This window comes from Sinocyclocheilus anshuiensis, unplaced genomic scaffold (genome assembly GCF_001515605.1).
Source record: "Sinocyclocheilus anshuiensis isolate Anshui unplaced genomic scaffold, SAMN03320099.WGS_v1.1 scaffold220, whole genome shotgun sequence".
Lineage (NCBI taxonomy): Eukaryota > Metazoa > Chordata > Actinopteri > Cypriniformes > Cyprinidae > Sinocyclocheilus > Sinocyclocheilus anshuiensis.
The window spans coordinates 421820-441151 of record NW_015554086.1 but is presented as its reverse complement, the minus strand read 5'-3'; the positions used below and the strand labels follow the sequence as shown (position 1 = coordinate 441151).

The window sequence follows — 19332 nt, the reverse complement described above, 5'->3', positions numbered from 1 at the left end:
AATTTTTCCCAATACTAAGAGGCACAAGACAAGGATGCCCTTTGAGTCCCCTTCTTTTTGCATTAGCGATAGAACCACTTTCTATAATGCTTAAATCTCTACAGTCCATAAAGGGCATTGAGAGAATGGGTATAGAACATAGAGTTTCCTTATATGCAGATGACCTGTTCTTGTTTCAAACCCAGTTGAAAATGTCCCAAAAATAGTGCAAAATCTTTCTGTCTTTGGTGGTTTCTCAGGATATAAATTAAATTGTTCTAAAACTTTCCCATTTCCCATTAATCCTCTGGCTCTACAAATTAAAACTTCATCCCTCCCATTTCATATTTCCGCTTTAAATACCTTATAAATAAAATTAAAACTGATCTACATAGATGGGACACATTATACCTATCTTTAGCAGGTAGAGTAAATTGTATTAAAATTAATGTCCTACCTAAATTTTTATACTTATTCCAGTCCCTCCCAATTTTTATCCCAAAAGCCTTTTTTCGTACATTAAATAAGCTTATAACATAATTTTTATGGAAAGGGAAGAACCCAAGAATTAATAAAGACCTTTTGGAAAGGCAGTGATTTCAAGGAGGTTTAGCTTTGCCTAATTTTATGGGATATTACTGGGTAGCAAATCTTCAAAAAGTCAAGCGTTGGTATAATTTCCCAGAGACACAGTGGTGTAAGGCAGAAGCAGATACCTGTATTTCTACATCACTTCATTCCATAGCAAAATTAGATAGCCACATCTCATTAACTCCTTCAGAAGAGTTATTCAAAAAGAGAGTGGAACTTAAACGGCAATATGATCAACTTTCAATTGAAAGGACTCAACAGTACTTGTTATGGTCTAAAGGGAATTTATATGAACATGGGGGAAAAGCAAGCCGATTACTAGCACATCAGATAAAATGTCAGTCAGCTTCTAGACTAATTCCACAGATTCGAAACAGATCACAACAACTAACAATGGACCCCAGGGAAATTAATGACACCTTCAAAGAATATTACTCTAATTTGTACTCTTCTGAGTTTCCAGAAGATACCTCAAATATGTTAATGTTTCTAGATGGTTTAAACATTCCGAAAATTAATTTGGAGCAAAAAGAAAATCTAGAACTGCCTATTAATCTACAAGAGGTCATAGACTCAATAAATGCAATGCAAAGTAGCAAAACCCCTGGTCCGGACGGATATCCCATAGAATTTTATAAAGCCTTTGCGCCCAAAATAGCTCCACTCCTATTGAAAATGTTTGAAAATTCTTTAGAAAATGCAAAATTACCACAAACCCCTACAGAGGCATTTATAACACTGCTTTTAAAATCAGGAAAAGACCCATCCATGTGTAGTTCTTACAGATCAATCTCATTGTTAAATGTCGATGTTAAAATACTCGCCAAAATTTTAGCTTTCAGACTTGATTCTCTCCCTGTGCACGCCTTAGTCTTATACAATTTAAGATACTTCACCGTACATATTACATTAAATCTAGACTTTCAAAAATGTATGAAAGGGCATTGAGAGAATGGGTATAGAACATAGAGTTTCCTTATATGCAGATGACCTGTTCTTGTTTCAAACCCAGTTGAAAATGTCCCAAAAATAGTGCAAAATCTTTCTGTCTTTGGTGGTTTCTCAGGATATAAATTAAATTGTTCTAAAAGGGTATGCTTTCCCATTAATCCTCTGGCTCTACAAATTAAAACTTCATCCCTCCCATTTCATATTTCCCAATCCGGCTTTAAATACTTAGGAGTACATATTTACTTGATCTTATTCATATGTTTTGGTCCTGCCAAAAGCTGAAAAACTATTGGACATTTGTATTTAAAATACTAAATGAAGCCTTTAACTTGAATATAACACCCTGTGTTGAAATTGCTATCTTTGGAGTGCCAGAACATGGAATACCTCTGACTAACAATATGGAAAATGTTTTTGCTTTTGCTTCATTATTAGCAAGAAGGAGAATACTGTTGGAATGGAAATCAAAAAATCCACCAAAAACTTCAATGTGGATTTGTGATTTGATATTATATTTAAAACTAGAAAGAATAAAATGTCAAAAAAGGATCCATTCAAAAATTTTATAAAATTTGGAAACCTATGATTACATATTTTGAAAAGATGAAGACCCTACCTTCTAACTAATTAATAGGACTAAAGTTTTAGAAAGGCCATCTGACTTTAAAATACTTGGTTATGTCATGCTTGCTTATATATCTACACAGAAAGACCATTTGAGTGATCCCCCCTTCTTTTTTATTTTTTGACATTTTTTTTTTGTGAACACATTTACTTTTGTTAACAAAATTGACTTCGATATCTGCTGATAACAAATTATTGAAATGTATCTCGCTATTTTGTATAGTAAGCACTCACTTTATTCATATAATTATTTGGTTGTTTGGTTATTTATCTATTATTTTTCTACTTTCTGTTAATTCAGGATTGTGGAACGGGGTGGGGAAAGAAAATACATAATTATGTAATTGTTTTAATTTTTTTTGTTTAAACATGTTTGAAAAATTAATAAATAAAGTGCAAAAAAAAAAAATATTGGCTTTATTTTGCATCAAACACAAGACAACTTTAAGCAAATAGTGTATAAATAGTATCTAAATGAATTCTAATTCTATTTTTATACAATAAAAATAAAACGTACTTCAAATAAAAAGCCTTGGACAAACTATGCAAAAAAACTATGCATTGTTTTAAGTCAAAAAGCACCTGATGGAGTTTGAACTTCACATCAAACTGCTTCTGTTTCACACAAATGCCGGCACAGACGTGCATGGTCGGCTAGAATCGCCCTGAACTCGTGCATCTTCAGATGCGGAGCTGCGCGAAAAGTTTGGACACACGAATGGGAAGTGTGTCCAAACTTTTGACTATACTATACTATAATATAGCCTACACAAAGAATATCGGCCGATATACCGATATCGGCTCTTTTTACTCCCTAATATCGGTATCAGCATCGGCCCCCAAAAAACCCATATCGGTCGGGCTCTAATCTAAATGATAGTAAATTACTTCAGGAGCGCTACAACTAAGCTTTCCGGATGTAATACAACATTTTTAAAATGATCTAAAATGCTTTCCAGGCTCATTGGAAAAACGTGCCTGTGGTGACATGACTGCAAAATTATATTACGTTGCTTCTGTCAATGCGAGACGTGGACTCAGTTTGCAGGTGCCAAAAGTCAATTTATTGAACAGTCTTGAAGTTCAAAAAAGGGAAAAAGTAAACAACAAAAAACAATCCAGGCACAGGGCAACCAGGAACAGGTCCAATAGTGCCTCCTGGACGATGAACTCCAATGGGAAAATCCACCCATGCAAGACCGATACAAACTGACAGTGAGGCGGGGAGCTGGGGGCGCACTGGCGGAGAGGCGAGGAAGTGCTGAGACAGCGGAAACAGCGATCGGAGATCGCGAGCGTGGGTAGAGCCGGAGGAGGTTAACGCTGCCTGGAAGCAGGAAGGAGAGGGACAAACAAAACCTAAAAGATGAAAACAAAACTGGCAAGATATCTGCACAGCAAAAGATCGAGACAAGACGGGGTCGGAGCTAAGATTGCACAACAACAAAACAACGATCTGACACAAGACAGCACACACGAGGAGACTAAATAGGGAAGGAGTGATTAACATAATGCTGAGCAGGTGACGGCATGGCCAAGAAGATAATTAATGGAATAACAAGAGGGCAGGGACAGACACCACGATGACACAGAAGCACATGGTAAGTGTAAACACAAGACCCCACAACCGAAAAAAGGGAAGAACAGACAAATCAGCCCGGGGGCGTGACATTACCCCCCTCCCCAGGAGCGGGAACCATCCACTAGACGGGGAGGGGTAGGGGCAGAAGCAGATGAGTAAAGGCGAGAATGAAACACAGGCTTGACCCGAGAAACATGAAAGACTGGGTGTACCCGACCAAGTGTGGGAGGTAACTTGAGCTTTACCGCCACCGGACTCAACACCTTGGTGATCTGATATGGCCCCATGAACCTGGGGGCTAACTTGCGAGAGGCCACCCGGAGAGGAAGGTCCTTGGTTGACAGCCATACTCTGACCACATACATAGGGGGGCAGGAATTCGGTGACGGTCAGCCGCTGCTTTGGTTTGTCTGGAAACCCGGGCCAAGGCTTCCTCAGCCTTCCTCCAGGTGCGGCGACACCGGCGGACAAAGGCTAAGGCCGACGGAACAGCAGCATCGGGCTCCTGTGAGGGGAACATAGGAGGTTGAAAACCAATGGAGCATTGGAATGGGGACATACCTGTGGCAGCCACTGGCAAGGAGTTGTGGGCATACTCAATCCAGGATAGCTGTTGGCTCCAAGAATTCGGGTTATGGGACGTCAGGCAGCGGAGAGCTTGTTCCAGATCCTGGTTTGCCCGCTCGGACTGCCCATTGGTCTGAGGGTGAAAACCTGACGACAGACTCGTAGAGGCCCCGATCTGCCGACAGAACTCTTTCCAGAACCGGGAGACAAACTGTGGCCCCCTATCGGAAACCACATCCACCGGAAGGCCATGAATCTGGAAGATTCAACCACCACTTGAGCAGTCTCCTTGGCTGAAGAAAATTTGGGAAGGGGGATGAAATGAGCTGCCTTAGAGAAGCGGTCCACCACCGTCAATACTACGGTGTTACCCCTCGATGGCGGAAGACCAGTGACAAAGTCAAGGGCTATGTGTGACCAGGGGTGGGAGGGGATGGGCAAGGGGTGAAGTAGACCAACAGAAGGCTGATTAGAACTCTTGTTCTGGGCGCAAACCGAGCAGGCAAATAAACAACAAAAAACAATCCAGGCACAGGGCAGCCAGGAACAGGTCCAATAGTGCCTCCTGGACGACGAACTCCAATGGGAAAATCCACTCATGCAAGACCGATACAAACTGACAGGGAGGCGGGGAGCTGGGGGTGCACTGGCGGAGAGGCGAGGAAGTGCTGAGACAGCGGAAACGGCGATCGGAGATCGCGAGCGTGGGTAGAGCCGGAGGAGGTTAACGCTGCCTGGAAGCAGGAAGGAGAGGGACAAACAAAAACTAAAAGATGAAAACAAAACTGGCCAGATATCTGCACAGCAAAAGATCGAGACAAGACGGGGTCGGAGCTAAGATTGCACAACAACAAAACAACGATCTGACACAAGACAGCACACACGAGGAGACTAAATAGGGAAGGAGTGATTAACATAATGCTGAGCAGGTGATGGCGTGGCCAAGAAGATAATTAATGGAATAACAAGAGGGCAGGGACAGACACCACGATGACACAGAAGCACATGGTAAGTGTAAACACAAGAACCCACAACCGAAAAAAGGGAAGAACAGACAGATCAGCCCGGGGGCGTGACAGCTTCTTGCATGTTATGACACTTTCAAAGTGAAATGTCAGGGAAGTGGCACTAAATGTGTGTTCAGTTTTATCAGAAACAAATGAATGTGAATATGGCAACTTTTATGACGTTAAGTTGCTTGTTGTACGTATTTCGTCAGTTCGAAAATGTGAAAAGTGCTCTATAATCGGGGTTGAAAATAACATACCACCTAAACCTAACCAACAGTGTTTTTTTTTATCATGACTCACATTTCACAAGACTCATACCATAGCTCTCCAAATTGCAAGTGCAATGCTGTACCAGGTGAGCTACAGAGCAAGTTTACTATATCAAAAGCGCAATTACATTTGGAGCTGGTTATGTGATGCAAAAATCTAAATAATAATAATTAATTATAATTTACAAATAATGTACTATGGTAGTGTGGTTGAGGTCATATTAAATCAATAAGCTGCCCCGTAATCATAATTTGTGTAAAAAGGAATAAAAGTTGTTGCAGTTTTACTGCCATGAATTTTTTTTGTTTTTTAAAAACTGTAGTGAGTGGCATGTTTTTCCAATGAGCCTGGGTTGCTGAAATCAAGGTAACGTCTATAACAGATCCGAGCCTTCTTTAAAAATAACAAAAGGCTGTTTGACAAAATAGCAGTTGACAACAGTTGCTAAGGCAGGATTGGTCAGCAAGTAACATTTTAAGGCGGGTCTTAGAGAAGAGTGTACAAACAGTTTTTACAAAATCATTATAAGAATGTGGTACTATGAGCTTCCTCAAATGTATGACTAATCAGTGTAAAACACACATTCTTCCTGTATTTAAACGGAAAAAAATAACACTTTAGTATCTCACAGGACAGGCTCTATTTTATAAGGGCAGACGGTTCTTTTTTTGTGCAGTATAGCTGATGTTAAATCGGGAGTGCATGATGAAACAGACGAAGCAGAGAACTGACATGCAAATGTGCAAGAGCCGCCATTACTCATAAAAGATCATTTCAGTTTTAAGATGGCTTGGCAAGGGAACTGCTATTAGGAGCACGACTTAGCCAGAGCCTTTCCCGGCCTTGTCAAAAGAAGCTCTTTCTCTGCATCACAAATTCCTCTTAATTTAGAGAGCAATTCACTGCTCATTAATCTTCTGTTCTAATCCACATACAGATCATGGCACTACCCAAAAATGGCATTCACTCTTGGCACATCGAGGTGAGATTATCTCAAGCCTCTGAAGTCACAGTGAGCCTCTTCAGGCAACAGAGGATTTTACACTCGCAACTCTGATGTTTGGGCTCAATTTCTCACATGCTTGACTATGGTATCTTCTTTTCTGGGTGTGACTCTAATTTTAGCTTTGTGCACCTTACAGCTTCCTCTTTTTATGCAGAGTTTCCTGAATGAGGTTTGTATAAAGACACTGAAACGCATGCAAAAAAGCATGTTTCTGCAAGAAATGTGTATGAAGTATGTTATTGTTGACATCTTTAAACAAGTTCTGTTCTCTACAGTTGGAGTTTCACTTGAAAAAAAATCCATTTATTAATTAAAAAAGATAAATAAATCAATAATTAATCTTTGACAAAATATATATATTTAAAGTCACCATGAAATCAAAATTCACAATTCTTATTTTCTTATGGATTAATGCAGTGTTTATTATGCATGACTGATCTGTGCTCATTATTAATGTTTTATCATGTGCCCTCGTAATCTTTAATCAAAATAACTTCCTCTCCCTCTTGCAATGACATCTCTTCGCTTCTCTGATGATGTGTGTCTCGGACAACCTGTCACTCGCTTAAGACAGCAAACAGCAATAGCAAAAGGAAATGATCTAAAGATCCAATCAATTTCTGATGGACCAAATTAAATCCCGCCCTAGATTTTTTCTTGTTTGAGAAGCAGTTTCACTCGAATATACGTCAAAATAAGGAAATAAAAGACAATAACAACTTCTGTTTCATGTCGTCTTTAAAATGATTTATTTAATTAAAGGGACAGTTTACTCAAAAATGCTAACTCTAAATGCAAATGCCATTCTAAACCTGTATGACCTACTTTATTCCGTGGAATATTAAAGAATGTATTTTAAAGACTTTATGTAACACACACACACACACACACACACACACACACACACACAGACATTCCTTGAAAATATCATCTTTTGTTGTCCATAGTAGAAAGTCATACAGATCTAGAATGACATAAAAGTTTGTAAATTATGACAGAATTTGCACTTTTGGTATACTAATCCTTTAATGTTTAAAGTGTAGTAAAATGTAAAAATAAAAAAAACCTATAAATCACCTTTCAAATTGACAAATATAAGGACGTAGAAACATTCATATAAATTAATGTTTACAATGTTAATTAATTAATAACAGTAAAAAAAATAGTTTGCATTGGCCAGCTGCTTTTCTTATTCATTTGCTGTTTTTTTTAACATTCTAACAAAAAAAAGAACCAATGAATTTATGACTGAATTTCAAGACATGCACTTTTGATGCATGATGTCCACCACATTAACATAAAAGTAAACACAAAGAAAAATCAATTTAAATATATATTTTAAAATATATTTTACATTTACAGATGCAGTATTTCTTGCATTTATCGCACACGAGTAACTATTTAACAATTACTTTTAAATATGAATGAAATCAACTGTTTTAAATATGTCAATTGATGTCATTTACTTAAAAATTGTCTAATTATTTTTGAATACACTGATAAACTATTTCTTTGTTTTATTTTTAAGTGGTACTCCTATTCTGACATATTAATCTAAATGAACTGCTTATTCACCAATGGTAAATACATTTTGTCTTAGCACTACCCATCATTATTTTCATTCAAAATGGACATGATCTGTCAAATCAGTCTGATGTGTCAAAAGGTGACTCACAGAACAAAGGTACCGCACCAACTGTCAAGAACAAACCAAGCACTACTTTGATGGGGTTAAGCGACCCAATTATAAAGAGAGAGAGAGAGTGATGAGAAAAGAAAAAAAAAACCTATGCCTCCATTGTTTGGTCTCCTGAGTGCCTTTGAGAGAGCTGTGGAGAGAGGAGGACTAAGTATCCATTAGCGCACAACACCCAGACAGTGCAGGGGAAATAAGCGTGCCTTTCTGTTAGGAGTCAGAACAAGGGATTACATCACTCCAGACTTGAAAGTAGCAGACCCAGACAGCCACTCGATGAGAGACAAAAAGAGAATCTCTAACCAAGAGGAGGATGATGTAACTTGACACATTTATTGTATTCTGAGCACGGGAGGAGCTCAAGGTAATTGCTAGCCAAACGAAAAGCTTGGATATTTATGTTTGGTGGCGGGGAACAAAAGAAGCGCCGTTTTAAGTTTAACGACGCATCCTGTCATGCCTTTTATCATATCTGCTGATTAACAACTGTTCTTTAAAGGCAACTGGAAAAAAGGGAAATAATCAGCATGCTACCTATCTCGCACAGCCAGACCCCAAATCAAATAATGCAGCCAGGGAGACTGATTACCACATGAGAGAGAGAGAGAGACTGCCAAAAATAGAGCTTTAATTTCATTAGAAATGAAAAATCATGTTTCTCAACATCAGCAGAGTTTCAAGGCCGTCAGGGGATCTGGGCTGTGGAAAAGATCCACACGAGTGTAACTGCCGACCACACGGAGGTTAGCTGCAAAAATGCCATATTTCAGCACAATGACGTAATCACTTATAGGCACAAAGGCTTGCTAAGTTCGGTGCACCCTGACAGACCTGCACACGGGCCAGACAGGAAGTAAAAGCACACAATAGGAAAGGGTGTGGGTACACCATCACTCATTGAGAGTAACAGAACGGGCAATTGAGTCAATGACTCCTATATCCAGACATCAATATTGTCTTTGTCATCCTTAAATATCAAGATGCAGTTTGCATAAATGCGTTTAGAAGTGGCCCATAAACTGTCATGGGGACTGGAGCCCTCTCTGGGCTAAACTCGGAGACTGGAGCCCTCACTGGGCTAAACTCGGGGACAGGAGCCCATACTGGGCTAAACTCGGGGACAGGAGCCCTTCGTGGGCTAAACTCAGGGACAGGAGCCCTCCGTGGGCTAAACTCGGGAACAGGAGCCCTCTTTGGGCTGGATTCGGGGGCTGGATCCCACACTGGAGCAAGCTCTGGGGCTGGAGCCGACATGGGAGCGAGCTCTGGGGCTGGAGCCGACCGCCTTCTCCTCCTTAGATTCCCCTTTAGGTTCGGGGTGAAAGGCGTGGTCGGCGGGCTTGAGAATGCCGCGGCCGGCGAAGGGGCTCCGGATCAGGATCGGAGGCTCTCCAGACGGCTCTCCGGATGACCGCCTCCTTCCAGTCGAGGTTGGTGGTGTCTGGGAGTTCCGCGGGGCGATGGTATGTGATCACGAGCCGGAACAGCATCACCAGGGTCTCCCCATCCAGGGAGCTGGCAAGGGTGAGCGGCACGAATGCCCTCGCATAGGTGAGCGGGTCGTGGCTCGCCTGAGCCACAGCGATGAACATCGCTCGTTCCTCCATGTTGGCAGGGAGAAACGAAATGGAAAACAAAAGACTTATAAAACAAAAACAAAAACACAGGAGAAGGGGCGCCGCTTACTTTTCTGTTTTGGTCCAGAATTCTGTCACGTTCGCTACTGTGAGGAGCACGGAGACGAAGGAGCGAGGAGACGAGGAGTGGAATTCAAACATATAGATTTTAATCACATTCAGGGAACCAGGAAAACACACGTAGCAAAGGAGGTAGACGTATACACAAAACAAGGAACAGAGTCTGACAGTCATTGAGTGAATCAGGAGTTATGATTCACAGCTTTAATCTCATATAAAGAAGTTAAATGTGGTCATTCAGCACTTGGAAGGGGAACGTAAACTTTGGAGGGAGTGTGACTGTAAAACTAAAGAGCTGCTTGGAATCGTGAAGACAATATATAACAATCAATTGATCAATCAATAAAATAAAAATGTCTAAAAAGAAATATGCCCCACTTTCACAGCAGAGAATGAGCACATGGAAGTACATTACTATAGTTCAAAAGTTAAGTGTCTGTAAGATTTGATAATGTTTTTGAAAGAAGTCTCCATCTATTTGATGAAAAATACAGTAAAAACAGCAATATATAATAGCCTATTATTACAATTTAAAATGGCTATTTTCTACTTTAATGTTTTAAAATGTCATTTTTTGACTTTGATGGTCAATTTTCAGCAGCCATTACTCAGTTTTCAGTGTCACATGATCCTTCAGAAGCATTCTAATACGCTGATTTGGTGCTCAAGAAACGTTTCTTATTATTTAAAATTCTGAAAACAGAAAAGAAGTGAAAACAGTGCTGCTTAATATTTTTGTGGAAACACTGACACATTTGTTTTTCAGGATTCTTTAATGAATAGAAAGTTATAAAGAACACCATTTATTTGAAATAGAAATCTTTCGTAACCTTAAATGTCTCCAATCTCACTCTGAATAAAAGTATTATTTCTTTCAAAAACAAATCCTACTGACCCCAAACTTTTGAATAGTAGTGTATATAATGAACAATAATATGGTTTGGGAAGCATTTACTGTTTAACACTAGAGAAAGAGCAGAAAATCCAAACCGTTTTTGTAGGCATTGGGTCAGCTTCTTTTAACTTCCTTTTTTGTCTTTAACCACAAAAGCAGAAATGGTTCTGCATAGACTTAAGCAAGCCTGCCAAAGTGGAAGTGAATACTGATCAGATTCTAATTTTGAAATGTACTTATTCAGCCTCTTACTGTGTCGCTGGAGAACAGGCCCAACCACCTGTCATAGATTACATCCTCTGATGTGCAGGAAGAGCCAGACCCAGTGTTTTATGTTAAAAAATGCACTCCTTAGTTTGTGTAAGTACAGGGTTAGGGTGTGTGTGTATGCGTGTGGCATGTTTCCTACGCTAGAAAATGTCCCTGAAGTGATTGTGGAGTTACTATGGAGGAAATCAGAGGTCTGAGAGAGCACTCAAACATGTTATGTCACTCCAATTCAAAGGGACTGTGCCAGCGCTCACAAAAGCTGCATTCCACTCTCATGTTAATTTTTGGCAGCTGGTGGAGCATGTCAGTGACAGCAGACAGCTAGAATGAAAGAATTAAGGAAGAAAGTGGTGCAGAATATGATCAAAAAACATCCAAACATTAAGGAGGGGAATTTCTGGCCAAGAAGCGAGCAGAATCTGTCAGGAAGTCGGCTGCAACTGAACGCATCAGAGTTGGCAAAGCACCTCTGGCCCAAACGTATGTTCCATAACCCCAGTCAAACCACTAACCTGAAATGTTCAGTAATATATTAGAGGAAACAAATCAGTCAAGTCCAGGGAGGGCTCCGATCCACATCAGGCACGCCACAGCCCAGCAGCACGCATAGAGTTCATTCATCTTTTGCAAATGATATATGCTCATATTTCCTCCTCATTTCCCCTGCACATGGAAAGCCACTGGGAAAACCAAAGTCCATTGAATGGAAGGGCAGGGCTGTAAGGACGTGATTGTCACTGCATTCAGATTAAAAGAAATATGGTTGTTCTGGATTTCATCGGTTTCTATGGCTATTCTGCTAATACTGTATAACCACATACAAACTATGAGTGGATGGAACAGACATATAAAGAACTGTTCAAGATCAACCCCCGAAAATCCTGTCAAAATGTATGTAAAACAAATAGTGTCATATTTGCATTTTACCGCAAAACATATAAACAAACCTTGCTAAAAGCCAAGAATACACAAAATTCATGTGGAATATGAATCATTATAATGTGAATCACTATGCCGCTACATTGAAGAATGATCTACTTCATCAAAAATACAACTTACAATAATAACCTGCAATAAATATCTTTGCAAGTCTATGATATAAAATATAGTCATTGTTGGTTTTTTATTATTATCTGCGGATTGTTTTTCTGAGGCTGTTCTTATTCTTATCTGACAAAGAGGGCAAATATATACAAATATTGGAGTGAACAATGAAAGTAAACTAAAAGCAAAACATAATCTCTTAATTTAGTGTTAGAGTTTCTTATAGCATTCTTTTAACCTCTAAAAACAGCATTAAAACAATTCCAAACAATTTGCTTTTGCATTCATAATTATTTTCACACAAATTAGACCTAAAGACCTAAAAATTGAGGTCAATAGACACTTCTGTGGAATCATGCTGTGATGAAGCACGAAGTGTGAGGCATCCATTTTTTTGAGCATGCAGCTCCAATCTGTGAAAATTATTTCCAGATTGCATCTCTGCAAGTGCCAGTGGTTCATACCTGCCTGCTGCCCCCAACTGTCCAGCAGCCGCCACTACAAATAGAACCACTAACACAGTGACATCATGGCAAACAGGACAATGAAGACAAAATGAACGTTTTATCTATGTGTTGGTTGGTACCATCATTTCAGAGAATATAACGCTTTTTTTCTAAATCTTTTTAGTCACATTACTATGGCTTAAAAGTTTGGGGTTGGTAAGATGTTTTAAATGTTTTTGAAAGATGTCTGTTATGCTCACCAAAGCTGCATTTATTTGATCATAAATACAATAAAACAGTAATATTGTGAAATATTATTACAATTTTAAAAAAACATTTTAAATGTTAATATATTCCTGTGATGGCAAAGTGATATTTTCAGCCAATTTTCAGCAGTCTTCATTAACAATGTTGAAAACAATTGTGCTACTTAATATTTTTGTAAAAACCATGATAAAATAAAAATAGACTACTAACTTCTTTAAATCAATCAATCACTCAATCAATCAATCAATCTTACTTGCCCCAAAATTTGGAATGATAGTATATTTGATCTGGCCTATGCTGTAGTTTAAAAATTACACAAATTTAAAAATTTGCCCTGGACAATCAGCTCTGTCATAAAGTCTCAAAGGCACTATAACTAAATCTTAAATTATGAAGAAGCCAAATATATAAAGTACACCTCTGCTAGATGACTCATTTACTTAAAATTATGAAAGAATATAGATTCAGCTAGGTCACAAAAGGTTATAAAATCTCCAACCGAATATGATATGTTATAGGAAAACAAAGATGTATTCAGAAGAGAGAAAAAAAAGTCACAAATGAAAAACACAGCCCACTAAAAATGAAAGATCAGAAGGGTTTAAGGAATTTCAAGAAATGGCTGTAATATGTCTCCCAGGAGTCTGTTATGCTCACCAAAGCTGCATTTATTTGATCATAAATACAATAAAACAGTAATATTGTGAAATATTATTACAATTTTAAAAAAACATTTTAAATGTTAATATATTCCTGTGATGGCAAAGTGATATTTTCAGCCAATTTTCAGCAGTCTTCATTAACAATGTTGAAAACAATTGTGCTACTTAATATTTTTGTAAAAACCATGATAAAATAAAAATAGACTACTAACTTCTTTAAATCAATCAATCACTCAATCAATCAATCAATCTTACTTGCCCCAAAATTTGGAATGATAGTATATTTGATCTGGCCTATGCTGTAGTTTAAAAATTACACAAATTTAAAAATTTGCCCTGGACAATCAGCTCTGTCATAAAGTCTCAAAGGCACTATAACTAAATCTTAAATTATGAAGAAGCCAAATATATAAAGTACACCTCTGCTAGATGACTCATTTACTTAAAATTATGAAAGAATATAGATTCAGCTAGGTCACAAAAGGTTATAAAATCTCCAACCGAATATGATATGTTATAGGAAAACAAAGATGTATTCAGAAGAGAGAAAAAAAAGTCACAAATGAAAAACACAGCCCACTAAAAATGAAAGATCAGAAGGGTTTAAGGAATTTCAAGAAATGGCTGTAATATGTCTCCCAGGAGCAGTGTTTTTCTGAACACATGGGTTTTCTCACAGTAAAACCAGTCGTGACACAAAACAGAATAACACTTAAAAGAGTCCAAAAAGCCATGTCTTGTTGAAGTGGCTTTAAAATAACTATGATTTGACAGAGAAGCAGTTAAATGAGAGCCTACATTGACTTTAGCCTGCCAAACAATAAATCAACATAATCTCTATGGAAAAAAGTCTCACCTCCAACTCTGAATGGGAATTTAAGAAGAAAACTGGCCAACAATCTGTGCATGAATTTTTTAATTTAAAATTTTGTTCACATCTTATGGCCCTCCTACAGTTTCGACCCTCTTCTTGCATTCAGTTATGAGGAGTCCTGTGCAACTGCACTGTGACATTAATCACATGGCCTCCATCTCCATCCAGAACACTTCAGATTAATTTTTCAGCTGCTCCAGCGCAGCTGTTTCATAGCGTATCAATGGCGTAGAGACCCATCCGCCTCTGCCCTACTTCTGCTGCTCTGTGCGTGACACCACAACCATTTAGAGCGCCGTTTTTTCGCTAGCGACTCCTCCACCATTTTCAGCTGTCTCATTCCATTTTTCATTCATCCCTTAATTTGCGATGCAGCTCTTTTTCTGAGCCTGTGACTTTCTCCTCACACCCTGCATTATTCACAGTTTCTCAGAAGCTCCAACACCCAGAAGGCCCAGATCTGACTCTTCCATTTCCATATTTCTACTTAAGGACTTATGTTTTACCATTTCAAACACGTCATACTGAGAATACCAATTTGGACCCTGATGCTAACCTGCAGCCGTGAGGCAGCTGGAAAACAGTTTAAGATGACGATATGGGGTCTCTGAAGCCCACCGGCCCAGGGAAAGTGTGAATGGATGTAAAGGAGAGGTGGACATGTGCATTTGAAAGCAGATCTGAGATTACTGAACACGCAATCTGGCTATTGTTCAACCCACCTGTTATGTTAAACAACTGTGTACAACTTTGGTGTTGGATTTGACCCTACTGGTTTCCATGCAATTTGCTAAAAATCAACACTATGAAAAACAATAAAGATTTGTGTGAAAGCAGAAAGAACTAAACCCTTTTGAAGGTAAAATGTTCGGTGCTGCAACAGTCTAGTAATTGAGATAAAAAAATCTACAAATCAGCTATGAAGAAATGTCTTCAATATTGAGTAAAATTTGAGTCATAAAATTAATAACTTCCCATGTATCTCACATTTTAGTGCTTTACAAACTACAATAAAGATTTTCTATTTAATGACACTTTTTCAAAGAGTTGATTTTTGGCAAATTGCATGAAAACCAAAGGTGGGGTCAACATGACAGATGGCTTACACATTTTTAAGCATCTAGGATATGAAGACACGTCCAAACCACAATAGGAGATGACCTTTGACCCTAGCAAAGTTGATTGTGTGTCTGTGTGTGTGTGTGTGTGTCTGAATTAAAGACAAAGCCAATTCAAATGGCTGACAAAAATGGTTAAGCATCAAAGGTATGTTCTGATCCAGGCAGGTAAAAAAATACTAAGGGCCCGATTTACTATTAGCTTCTGCCAGTGCAAAACCTCATTTGGCGTTTAAAAACTACTGTCAGGATTACTAAGGACACGCAGTGGGAAATTTGCACCGAAAAGGCATGGAGACAGACCCACCACCCCCCACGCCGGAACGAGATCGTGATCGGACCGAGACCGATCAGTTATTTTGCGACTTACCTTACTGAATATGCATTTGTAGGAGTTTCCCTTTCGATCGGTAAATTTATGGGAGGAGAGTATTTAAATGAATCATGCAATGTGATTTACTAAGATTTGTGCTCGTCAATTCAATGGTATTCGCGGCATTATTTAACGCGCAAAAAAAGCATGTCTTAAAGGGTTAGTTCACCAAAAAATTTAAATTAGCTTGTTTTACTCACCCTCGAGGACACAAAATTTATGGGAGGAGAGGGTTATAATGAATCACGCAACACGATTTACAAATGTTTGCGCTTGTCAAATTACTGGTATTTGCACCATTATTTAACGCCCCAAAAAAGCATGTCTAAAGCAGGCTGTAATTTGCGCTGCTCTTGGTAGATTGCGCTGGTCATTATGGAAATGAGATGTTGCGTCTGTGTTCCCCAATGTGCGAATTGTCAGTAAATCACCCACAGAATTTTCCCCTCCCATCCACGCTTTTATGGAATTAGGCCACTCCCCCTAATTTGCCCTATTTAAAAAACCTGGCCCTTAAACTCAGAAACAGATTTATTATGAATTTGCATTAATGGGAATATTTCTTTATTAGAAATGTCAGTTCAGCTCTATTATATTTTATTATATAAAATAATAAAATGTGACTTCATGGGGATACTTTTAACAGAAAAAATGGCAGACTGCAAAACCAAAAGTCATACAGTATTTCAATTTTAAGGCCAACATGTGTTTGTACAGTATATGTGTTTGTGGCTGTGTGGTAATATACTCACAAGATTCCACATCTCCTTGCAGCTGAAGTATCTGGGGTACTGGCATGGTTAAAACCACTATGTCAAACCGCTCTGGCGTTCCCCCTTTGCGACACACTTCCCAGCCAGTGTCTTTCCGGTGAATGTGAGTGACGTGTCGGTCGTAGAGCACCTCTGCTCCCGCTTGAGTGCGGAGGAGCACATTTGGCAATGTTGCACATAACAAAACAAGTAAAAGGAGATGAAAAGAAAAACAGGGAAAGAAAGAATTCGAAAGAAAGTCAGACAGAAAGAAAGGTCAGATTATGTATCATTGAGAAGTCAAGATTTGGTTTATAGCACATGCAAATAGTTCTACATGATCTCTCATCTGATACAAGAGCAATGGTGAAAAGAAACCCAATCCCAGAGTTACAATAGGCCTACATCTTATGTGAATTAACACATCGTTAATCACAAAAGGCATAAGGTGACAGAACAATGTTGACAGCAGTATATGATATCAATATCAGGGCAATGGTGATAAATAGAGTGCAAATACACATAATTCACTTTTCACGTAAATCCCTTACTGTTTTGCTGATCTTTAAATAACTGTGTTGTTTCTCAATGTTGCTGCACACATTAAAGCAGTTCCATCTGACTGCTGCTTTTTGTTCTTTGCACAATATCAAAACACCCTGAACTGTTTTTAAAGACTCTTGAATTCATAAATCAGTTTGCATGGTCTGGCCAAATTCTACTGCGCTCTCTCTAGGAAATCAGACATTTCTAAAAAGATTTCTAAAAAGGTAACATTTAGAAGGAACAACAGCTGGATGACTCAAAAATCAAAAACTTGCTGACCCAAAAATAATTTTCTGGCAGCACATTTCTGTCATTAAACAGCTGATGAAAAACAGCTGCTTTATGAACAGTGATAAAATCGGTTATTAAATCAGTCTTGCTTCTCTGATTGTGTAAATATATAAAAAGCATTTCTGTGTGAAACTGCCCTGATGGAAAACGCTGCAGCAAATGTTATTTTTGCCATTTTAATACATGTTTTAAATAAAATGTAGACATTTTATTATAACAAATTGCCTGGCATTTTTGATGGAAAACAGTTTGCATGACTTAAAAGACTATTATGCTCACCAAAGATGCATTTATTTGATTAAAAATACAGTAAATCCAGTAATATTGTGAAATATTGTTACAATTTAAATGAACTGTTTTCTATTTTAATATACTGTCATTTAATGCATCTTTGCTGAATAAGTATTCATTTCATAAAATTAAAAAAAAAAACTTGGTGACCCCAAACTTTTGAATAGTAGCGTATATCAGTATGACTTGAAGCAAAACCAGAAGAAAAAAATCAGCAGAGGTAGTTAAACACAAATGATCTACCTGACTCTTTGAGATAGTGTTTGACGATGGATGAGACTCCGTGGGGTGTCACATAGTTCACAATTTCTTCTTCCTTTAACATCATGCCTTCAACAGGAGCAACAAGAGGTTTTAAAATGTCTTGTGCTAAGAGTTCTTCATAAAAACTAAAAATACAAAAACCAAAAAGCATTAGTCACTACAAGACCCAAATATTTATTTTCATGTAATCAAAGTGAAAAAAAAAAAACTTGAAACTTTTAAACTCATGAGACTGACACTATAACAGATCAGCTATAGTTCAGAGAGGAAGCCTACCTGCTGTGAATACGAGCGTAGTACGGTGTGGCACTTATATATTGAGCACCAAGATCAACTGTGCATGAAGGATCATTTGGACTTCTGCTTGTGGACATTCTCCCCCCTATAACATAAATGCAAAATATCTTCACCATCTATTCAAAATATCACCAGGTCAAATCAATATGACACATAAAATGCTGCTTTTTAATTATTATAGATAAACGAAACATCTGAATGAAAACATACATTGATTTAGCATCAATGTAAATACATAAAACATCAGTAATTACACTACTATTGCACAAACTTGCAAAAATTATTTTACAGTAAATATTGTAAAATACAATATACATATCGTAAATAAGTGGTTATATCAGATATGATATATTCAAAGCATCATAACATTATGTTTTTTTTCTACTTTAAAACATTTTTTGGAAGCTGTGAATGACAAAAATCAAAAAAAATTTTTGCATATTTGTAGTTGAGTTTTGGAACATTTTAATCATTGATATTTTTAATATGATTAAAAAAACATTTAATATGATTAAGTATACAAGAACATATTGACTTGCCTTTGCAAAAAAACTGAAAGGCTAAAAGTCGGAGACATCTCATTAGCCCTTGTAAAACACTTATAAAGGCATGCAGTACATAGAGGCCCACAGTGCAGTTCAGCAACCCTCCTCCCCCACCATTCAACCTGCGCTTAATCTGACCAACTGGCCCCCATCTTCACACAGATCTTCAACAGATCATTGGAGTTGTGTGAAGTTCCCTGCTGCTTCAAATGCTCCACCATCATTCCGGTCTCCAAAAAGCCCAAAATCACTGGACTTAATGCTTACAGGCCTGTCGCTCTCACGTCTGTGGTTATGAAGTCATTTGAGCGACTAGTCCTGGCCTACCTGAAGGACATCACTGGACCCTTGCTGGATCCTCTTCAGTTTGCCTACAGAGCAAACAGGTCTGTGGATGATGCAGTCAACATGGGACTGCATTACA

General features: G+C 38.3%; 1 protein-coding gene across 3 annotated transcripts in view; it reads right to left on the bottom strand.

The window, feature by feature from the left end:
• Nucleotides 1–19332, bottom strand: part of rnls (renalase, FAD-dependent amine oxidase) — a 59554-nt gene that overhangs the window by 33586 nt on the left and 6636 nt on the right. The window contains exons 2-4 of one of the 3 annotated variants that reach the window (XM_016461399.1): nucleotides 18343–18448; nucleotides 18046–18191; nucleotides 16675–16836 (exon numbers count right to left, since the gene is read on the bottom strand). In XM_016461399.1, coding sequence (XP_016316885.1) covers nucleotides 16675–16836; nucleotides 18046–18191; nucleotides 18343–18448 — 414 coding nt within the window. The remainder of the gene's footprint in view (nucleotides 1–16674; nucleotides 16837–18045; nucleotides 18192–18342; nucleotides 18449–19332) is intronic. The other 2 variants (XM_016461400.1, XM_016461401.1) reach the window with 2 other exon arrangements.